Source organism: Eumetopias jubatus, unplaced genomic scaffold (genome assembly GCF_037043125.1).
Source record: "Eumetopias jubatus isolate StellerSeaLion01/CBP00866 unplaced genomic scaffold, mEumJub1_p1.0 scaffold_1, whole genome shotgun sequence".
Classification (NCBI taxonomy): Eukaryota; Metazoa; Chordata; class Mammalia; order Carnivora; family Otariidae; genus Eumetopias; species Eumetopias jubatus.
The window spans coordinates 206,344,823-206,355,076 of record NW_028274807.1 but is presented as its reverse complement, the minus strand read 5'-3'; the positions used below and the strand labels follow the sequence as shown (position 1 = coordinate 206,355,076).

At 44.2% G+C, this 10,254-nt stretch overlaps 1 protein-coding gene across 1 annotated transcript; it reads right to left on the bottom strand.

Moving 5' to 3' along the window:
• Positions 1 to 5,845: 5,845 nt before the first annotated feature.
• On the bottom strand, positions 5,846 to 6,805 carry LOC148165136 (olfactory receptor 10H2-like). Its single transcript, XM_088022314.1, has one exon. The coding sequence runs from the start codon at positions 6,803 to 6,805 to the stop codon at positions 5,846 to 5,848; it is 960 nt and encodes a 319-aa protein (XP_087878440.1).
• Between the last annotated feature and the right edge of the window lie 3,449 nt (positions 6,806 to 10,254).

Sequence of the window (10,254 nt, the reverse complement as noted above, 5' to 3'; positions counted from 1 at the left end):
AGATCAACAAGGAAATAAAGACTTTAAATGATACACTGGACCAAATGGACTTCACAGACTTATTCAGAACATTCCATCCCAAAGCAATGGAATACACATTCTTCTCTAGTGCCCATGGAACATTCTCCAGAATTAATCACATCCTAGGTCACAAATCAGGTCTCAACCGGTACCAAAAGATTGGGATCATTCCCTGCCTATTTTCAGACCACAATGCTTTGAAACTAGAACTCAACCACAAGAGGAAAGTCGGAAAGAACTCAAATACATGGAGGCTAAAGAGCATCCTACTAAAGAATGAATGGGTCAACCAGGAAATTAAAGAAGAATTAAAAAAATTCATGGAAACCAATGAAAATGAAAACACAACTGTCCAAAATCTTTGGGATACAGCAAAGGCGGTCCTAAGAGGAAAGTATATAGCAATACAAGCCTTTCTCAAGAAACAAGAAAGGTCTCAAATACACAACCTAACCCTACACCTAAAGGAGCTGGAGAAAGAACAGCAAATGAACCCTAAACCCAGCAGGAGAAGAGAAATCATAAAGATCAGAGCAGAAATCAATGAAATAGAAACCAAAAGAACAGTAGAACAGATCAACGAAACTAGGAGCTGGTTCTTTGAAAGAATTAACAAGATTGATAAACCCCTGGCCAGACTGATCAAAAAGAAAAGAGAAATGACCCAAATCAACAAATTCATGAATGAAAGAGGAGAGATCACAACCAACACCAAAGAAATACAAACAATTATAAGAACATATTATGAGCAACTCTATGCCAGCAAATTAGATAATCTGGAAGAAATGGGTGCATTCCTAGAGTTGTATCAACTACCAAAACTGAACCAGGAAGAAATAGAAAACCTGAACAGACCTATAACCACTAAGGAAATTGAAGCAGTCATCCAAAATCTCCCAAGAAACAAAAGCCCAGGACCAGATGGCTTCCCAGGGGAATTCTATCAGACATTTAAAGAAGAATTAATACCTATTCTCCTGAAACTGTTCCGAAAAATAGAAATGGAAGGAAAACTTCCAAATTCATTTTATGAGGCCACCATTACCTTGATCCCAAAACCAGACAAAGACCCCATCAAAAAGAAGAATTACAGACCAATATCCTTGATGAACATGGATGCAAAAATTCTCACCAAAATACTAGCCGATAGGATCCAACAGTACATTAAAAGGATTATTCACCACGACCAAGTGGGATTTATCCCTGGGCTGCAAGGCTGGTTCAACATCCGCAAATCAATCAACGTGATACAATACATTAACAAAAGAAAGAACAAGAATCATATGATTCTCTCAATAGATGCAGAAAAAGCATTTGACAAAGTACAGGATCCTTTCTTGATCAAAACTCTTCAGAGTATAGGGATAGAGGGTACGTACCTCAATATCATAAAAGCCATCTACGGAAAACCTACAGCGAATATCATTCTCAACGGGGAAAAGCTGAGAGCTTTTCCCCTAAGGTCAGGAATGCGACAGGGATGTCCACTCTCACCACTGCTATTCAACATAGTATTGGAAGTCCTAGCCACAGCAATCAGACAACAAAAAGAAATCAAAGGCATCCAAATTGGCAAAGAGGAAGCCAAACTCTCACTCTTTGCAGATGATATGATACTTTATGTGGAAAACCCAAAAGACTCCACCCCAAAACTGCTAGAACTCATACAGGAATTCAGTCAAGTAGCAGGCTATAAAATCAATGCACAGAAATCAGTGGCATTCCTATACACCAACAACAAGACAGAAGAGAGACAAATCAAGGAGTCGATCCCATTCACAATGGCACCCAAAACCATAAGATACCTAGGAATAAATTTAACCAAAGAGGCAAAGGATCTGTACTCAGAAAATTATAAAATACTCAGGAAAGAAATTGAAGAAGACACAAAGAAATGGAAAAACGTTCCATGCTCAGGGATTGGGAGAACCAACATTGTGAAGATGTCAATGTTCCCTAGAGCAATCTACATATTCAATGCAATCCCCATCAAAATACCATCCACTTTTTTCAAAGAAATGGAACAAATAATCCTAAAATTTGTATGGAACCAGAAGAGACCCCGAATAGCCAGAGGAATATTGAAAAAGAAAAGCAAAGCTGGTGGCATCACAATTCCGGACTTCCAGCTCTATTACAAAGCTGTGATCATCAAGACAGTATGGTGCTGGGCACAAAAACAGACACATAGATCAATGGAACAGAATTGAGAGCCCAGAAATGGACCCTCAACTCTACGGTCAACTTATCTTTGACAAAGCAGGAAAGAATGTCCAATGGCAAAAAGACAGTCTCTTCAACAAATGGTGTTGGGAAAATTGGACAGCCACATGCAGAAGAATGAAACTGGACCATTTCCTTACACCACACTCAAAAATAGACTCCAAATGTTTGAAAGACCTAAACGTGAGACAGGAGTCCATCAAAATCCTAAAGGAGAACACAGGAAGCAACCTCTTCGACCTCAGCCGCAGCAACTTCTTCCTAGAAACATCACCAAAGGCACGGGAAGCCAGGGCAAAAATGAACTATTGGGATTTCATCAAGATAAAAAGCTTTTGCACAGCAAAAGAAACAGTCCACAAAACCAAAAGACAACCGACAGAATGGGAGAAAATATTTGCAAATGACATATCAGATAAAGGGCTAGTATCCAACATCTATAAAGAACTTATCAAACTCAACACCCAAAGAACAAATAATCCAATCAAGAAATGGGCAGAAGAGATGAACAGGCATTTTTCCAAAGAAGACATCCAAATGGCCAACAGGCACATGAAAAATTGCTCAACATTGCTCGGCATCAGGGAAATCCAAATCAAAACCTCAATGAGATACCACCTCACACCAGTCAGAATGGCTAAAATTCACAAGTCAGGAAACGACAGATGTTGGTGAGGATGCGGAGAAAGGGGAACCCTCCTACAGTGTTGGTGGGAATGCAAGCCAGTGCAGCCGCTCTGAAAAGCAGTATGGAGGTTCCTCAAAAAGTTGAAAATAGAGCTACCCTAGACCCAGTAATTGCACTACTGGGTATTTACCCCAAAGATACAAACATAGCGATCTGAAGGGGCAACTGCACCCTAGTGTTTATAGCAGCAGTGTCCACAACAGCCAAACTATGGAAAGAGCCCAGGTGTCCACTGACACATGAATGGATAAAAAAGATGTGGTATATATATGCAATGGAATATTGTGCAGCCATCAAAAGAAATGAAATCTTGCCATTTGCAATGACATAGATCGAACTAGAGGATATTAAGCTGAGTAAAATAAGTCAATCAGAGAAAGACAATTATCATATGATCTCCCTGATATGAGGAATTTGAGAAACAAGACAGAGGATCATAGGGGAAGAGAGGAAAAAATGAAACCAGACGAAACCAGAGAGGGAGACAAACTATAAGAGACTCTTTTTTTAAATTTTATTTTATTATGTTATGTTAGTCACCATACAATACATCCTTCTGCAGAGCAAAGGAAACAGTCAACCAAACGAAGAGGCAACCTACAGAATGGGAGAAGATATTTGCAAAAGACACTACAGATAAAGGGCTGGTGTCCAAAATCTATAAAGAGACTCTTAATCTCAGGAAACAAACTGAGGGTTGCTGCCGTGGAGGGGGTGGGACGGATGGGGTGTCTGGGTGATGGACATTGGGGAGGGTAGGTGTTATGGTGAGCACTGTGGATTGTGTAAGACTGAGGAATTACAGACCTGTACCACTGAAACAAATAATAAATTTTATGTTAATTTAAAAAAAATCTAAGATTCAGCCCCTACTTCATGCTATGTACAAAAATTAATTCAAAATGGATCAAAGGCCTAAATGTAAAAGCTAAAACTATAATGTTCTTAGAGGACAACATGGCTGTACATCTCCATGACCTTGGATTAAGCAATCATTTCTTAGACATGACACCAAAACCATAAGCAATAAAGGAAACCAATATATAAATTGGATGTCATCAGAATTAAAATCTTCTGTACTGCAAAGAATATCAACAAGAGAGTGAAAAGACAACTCATAGAATGTGAGACAATACTTGAAACTCACCTATCTGATAAAGACCTTATAACTAGAAACTATGAAGAATTATTACAACTCAACAAAAAGACAAACAAGCCAATTTAAAAAATAGGTGAAATGTCTCAACAGCATTTCTCCAAGAACACATAGAAATGGCTGACAAGCATGTGATGAGATGCACAACATCATTACGTATCATGAAATGAAAATCAAAACCACCACGAGATACCACTTCTTACCACTCAGATAGCTATAACTAACAGGACAGGTAATAACAAATGTTGGCAAAGATGTGGAGAAATTTGAACCCTACTACATTGCTGGTGGGAATATAGAGGGGTACAGCCACTTTGGAAAACAGTCTGGAACTTTCTTTAAAAATTAAACAGAGTTACCATTGGATCAAAAAAATCCACTCCATAGTATACATGCAGCAGTGTGAAACCATATATTCAAGAAAAAAGGGTACACAAACATTCCTGGTGGCATGACTCAAAATAGCAAAAAGTAGAAATACTGAGAAGTTCAGCAAGCAATAAACGGACGGATGAAATACAGTTATGTCCCATTATCAACAATGGCCAAACTATGCAGAGAGCCCCAGTGTCCACTGATTGAGGAATGGATAAGGTATAGATATATACAACAGAATATTATTCAGCAATCAAAAAAATGAAATCTTGTCATTTGAAAGATGGAGCTAATGCTAAGGGAAATAAGTCACTCAGAAAAAGACAAACACCATATGATTTCACTCGTATATGGAATTTAAGAAAAAAACACATGAAGGTATGGGAAGGGGGAAATGGGAGAGAGGGGAAAAAACCATAAGAGACTCTTAATGATGGAGAAAAAACTGAGGGTTGATGGAGGGAGGTGGGTGAGGGATGGGCTGGGAGGGTGATGAATATTAAGGAGGGCACTTGTGATGAGCACTGGGTGTTGTATGTAAGTGATGAACCACTGAATTCTACTCCAGAAACCAATATTGCACTGTATGTTAACTAACTAAAATTTAAATTAAAAAAAAGAAAGAAAGAAATACAGTATGTGCACAGAATGGAATAGTATTTGGCAATAAAAAGGAATGAAGGTCTCATACATCCACAATATAAAGGAACCTTGAACACATTGTGCTAAGCGAGAGGACTCAGTCAAAATGACCACCTTGTGTAATTCCATTTATATGAAATGTTCAGAACAGGAAAGTGGAATGAGTAAGTCACGGGGATGAAAGGTACAGCATAGGGAATGTAGTCAATGGTATTGTAATAGCATTGTGTGGCGTCAAGTCACTATGCTATGCTGTACAATTGAAACTAAAATAACATCGTGTGGCAACTATACTTCAATTTTTAAAAAAATTAAACAATATTTTCTGGAAAAAAAGTGGTTTCCTATAGCTGGGGGTTATGGGAGTTGGAGAAGAAATGGGGACTGAATGGGTAGGGGTTTCCTTTTCGGGTGACAAAAATGTTTCAAATTGATGGTGGTGATGATCACATAACTCTGAATATACTATAGACCAATTGAACTGTGTACTTTAAATGGGTGAATTATATGGCATGTGGATTATATCTCAAGAAAGCTGTTTGATTACAAATAAAACTAATAGCCAAGACACAAACCAAGGGAGGAAGAAGAAGAAAAGTTCACATTTATTGAGCACCTGCTATGTCATAGAGGTTGTCACACGTCTTTTTACCAATCCTACTAGGTAGACATTGTAATCCTACAGGTGAGGGTATGGTCATCCTTCTACCTTCTTCTAAAACCACCTTCACACTGGCCACTTAGATGCTGGAGGGATAGAGTTTGCTGAGGAAGGTCTTCTTCATGGCAGTCTTCAGCTCCTTGTTCCTGAGACTGAAGATGATGGGACTGAGGAAGGGTGTGAGGACCGTGTACGTGATGGCCATCAGGGTGTTGCTTTTGTGGGAGTGCAGACCCTTGGGCTTAAGGTAGATGATAGAGGCAAAGCCATAGTGCACAATGACCACAATAAGGTGGGACACACAGGTGGAGAAGGCTTTGTGCCGGCCCTCAGCAGACGGGATCTTCAAGATGGCAGCCACAATTAAGGTGTAGGAGAGGAGGATGAGCAGAAAGCAACCCAACAAGTTGGTGATGCACACCAGGCCCACACCCAGGGCTACTACTGGTACATCAGTTCCACAGGCCAGCTTCAAGAGAGGAGGCACATGACATCCAAAATGCTGGATCTCATTGGGTCCACAGAAGGTGAGGTGAAAAATGGCTGTGGCCACCACCAGCCCTATGACAGAGCCACCAGACCAAGAACAGGCCACCAGGCAGGCGCAGCCACGGGGGCTCATGAGTACGTTGTAGCGCAAGGGGTGGCAGATGGCCACATAGCGGTCGTAGCCCATGACGGTGAGCAGGAAGGAGTGGGTGAAGCCGAACGTGAAGGAGAAGAACATCTGGCTAACACAGGCTGCAAAGGCGATGGTGCGGTGTGTGGAGAGCAGGTCGGCCAGCAGGCGCGGGGTGATGGACAAGGTGTAAAGGATCTCGGAGATAGACAGGGCACACAGGAAGAGGTACATGGGCATGTGCAGGCCACGTTCGCTCCAGACAGTGGCCATGATGAGCAGGTTCCCCAGCAGGGTGAACAGGTACATGAGCAGGAACAGCAGGAAGAAGATGGGCAGGAGACGTGGTGGGAAGGTGGAGAAGCCCACGAGGATGAATTCAGACACGGAGCTGTGGTTTAGGTCCAGCGTGGCGGCCATCACTGGGTGGGGAGAGAGGGAAGGCGGCCTGGTGGGTATAAGTTCTGGGTCCATGCTGAGCCTGGCTCAGGAGGACTTCCCCGGGGTTGGGGGGCCCTCACCCTCCACACCATGGCCAGTCCCTCCATGACCTGCTGCTCATGATGACTGTCAGCACTCCTGGGAGCTGCTTGGGGTTCACAGAAGATCGTGAGCCTCAGTTGTGTAATGCAGGCCCTGGCGCATAGTAAGAACGCTGTAAAAAATAATACTGATAATAATAATTACAACTACTGTTATTACTGTCATTGGCTCCATGCACAACCACCCGGCTTTCCTGCCTTTGAGCATGCTGGCCACTCCAAGCTTCTCTCCATCTCTGTGATTCCAAATCCTTCCTGAATTTTAAGTGCAAGCGACACCCTGATTGCTATCTTCAGCTGGAGGTCACCGCTCTTGTGTGGCATAGAGAGGATGTAGGCTCTGGTTAATTCTCAGCATTATCCCTTACTGGCTCACTGGGAACATGGAATAATCATCTTCGTTCCACAGGGCTGTAGTGGCACTTAGGTGAGGAGATACACATTCAGCTCCTAGCTACTATTGTTGTTGTGTGGTCTAACTTGTGTGAGTCCCCCACAAGGGTGTGGCACTGACCAGCATTACCAGAGTCACATTCTCTGGCCCCTGCTAGGCACTCTATCTCTGGTCACTCACCGATGCTCTTCTCTGAATCCCCTTCCCTCTCCTCAAGCCCTACCCACTCTCCTGTCCCCAACTTCCTGCTTTGTGGAGCAACCAAGGCTCGCAGCTGTGGGTTCTCTCATATCCTTCCCCGAGTGGCAACTGACTCACATCTGCCCCAGCTCCCCGGGAGGACAGCTCTCCTTCCAAGCAACTGCTCCATCCAGTGTTACCGCTCTGTCTTTCTGTCTATCTTTCTTCCTCTCTCTGCCATCGACAGCCTTGATGCAAAAATGCAACACCTCTTTAAAAATGCAGGATGGACCAACAGATGAATGGATAAACAGAAAGTGGTATCCATATGATGGAATATCTTTTAGGCATACAAAAGCATGAAGTACTGAACATGCTACAACATGGATGAACCTCGAAGGCAATATGCTGAGTGGAAGAAGCCAGCCACAAAGACCACATATTGTATGATTTCATTTATTTGAAATATCCAGAATAGGTAAACTCATCAAGACAGAAAGCCTATTAGCAGTTGCCAGGAAACGGGAGTAGGGGGCAATGGGGAGTGACTGTTAAATGGGTTGCAGATTTCCTTCTGGGGTGGTGAAATCTCTTGGAACTAAATACAGGTGTTGGTGGCACAATATTGCGGATGGTTGAATGGCACCGAGTTGTGCCATTTAAATGGCAAGGAGGTAGAGAAATTAGAACTCTGCGCATTGTTGGTGGGATCGCACAGTCGTACAACGGCTGCAGAAAACAGTATGAATGGTCCTCAAAAAGTTAGAAGTAGAACTACCTATGCCTCAGCCATCCCACTTCTGGATATATATGCAAAAGTGGCAAAAGCAGGGTCTGGAAGAGATATTTGCACACTCCTGGTCATAGAAGCACTAGTCACAATAGCCTTGAGATAGAAAAAAAACCCAGTGTCCATTGGTGGATGGATGGGTAAACAAGATGTGATATATCCATACAAGGGAAGAGCATTCAGCCTTGAGAGGAAGGAAATCCTGTCACATGCCACAACGCGAATGAACCTTGAGAACATTATGCTACGTGGAATCAGCTAGTCGCCCAAAAAGGAGAAATCCTGTACGATCCCACTTATGTGAGGTATCTAGAGCAGTCAAATTCATAGAAACAAAGTAGAATGGAGGTTGCCAAGGACTACAGGGAGTGGGAAACTGCAAGTTTTGTTTAATGGGTATAGAGTCTCTGTTTTGCAAGATGAAAAGAGTTCTGCAGATCTATTACGCAACAATGTGAATATCCTTACCACCACCGGAACTACATACTTAAAAATGGTTAAGATAATAAATTTTATGTCATGTGTTTTTTACACATCAAAGTACGAACACATGCAGCGTCGTAAATGAACCTTGAAAACATTATGCTATGTGAAAAAAGAGCCAGGCATGAAAGGTTGTCTGAACAAAAGTTTGTCTGATTCCGGTAATATGAAATACCTAAAATATGCAAATTCGTAGACACAACAAGCATATTAGGGGTTGGGGGGAAGCTGGAGCCTGGGCAGGGGGCAAGGGGGAAGTGACTACTAATGAAGGCAGTGTTTCCTTTTGGGGTGATGAGAATATTTGGCAACTAGAAAGGGGTGATGGTTGCACAACATTGTGAATGTGCTAAACACCAATGATGTGTAACTTCAAAATGCTTAATTTTATATCATGTGAAATTGCCCCATTTTTTTAGAAAGCAGAACATACCCTCCTCGGTCCTCCTCTACCTCTGTGCTGTCTCCCCCTTGGTTCACAGCCCAGCCTGTCCCCAGAAAGGGAGAGAGTGAGTGCCTAGGGCCAGAGGGGAGATCAGGGAGGAAGAACCCACCACCTGCCCTTAAGCTTTCCTGTGCCTTCCAGGGCAGCCACTGAGCCTCCGCCCAGGTGTGTGTGAGAGCAGAAGAGGAGGCACCTCAGAACAGCTCTCCTCAGGGGTGGGCGGCCTCCCGTTCTTACAGACTGGCATCTGGGTGCCCCCTGTGTCTCACAAACACCTACATGTGGGTGTGCCCCCACACCTCCACATACCTGCATTCCACTTCCCACCCCCCCCAACACACACACAGACACACACGCACAGCTGCCTTAAGCTCTACACCGATAGGCACACAGCAGGCCCACATGCACCTGCAGCTCAGGATCAGACCCGCTCACTCACACGGAGGCGGAGACCCCACCGCGGGGATGGACCCAGCACACAACTCCAGAGTCGCGGCCACAGGCACCCCTGCAGGTGCACACAGACGTACACTCTCAGAGCACGACACAGCAGAAGCGGGAAGATGGTGACTACCGCCGGTGTCCCTGACAGACACCCTTCACGCTAAGATCTGCAGCGATAACCAGGAAGCACACAGGACCTGGATGCAGGATTCCTGAATTTGAGGCATCCGCCCACGAACTGTTTCCTTCAAACTTCGTTCAGCGGGGTTCTGGGTCCCAAGAGCCACCCCCACATTCTTATTACCCACAGTCTTTCCCCGCAACCCGCGCTTGCATCACCTCCTCCCGAAAAGCACCCAGGGGCGCACACTCGCCTCCGTTGGTGGCGGCGGCGGGGAACTGTCTGGGGGCGTCGCAGAGGAAGCCCTGGGTCCCCTCACTCACGCTCGACACCGGGAGCTCAGAAGCGGGGTGGGTAGGGCGGGAGGCTGCGCCTGCACTTTATCTAGCTGTACTCCAGTGGCATTCCACAGGCTTCCCAGGGGAGGTAGGCAGCAGAGGCAGGTTGTGGGCGGGGCCACCCTCAGGGCC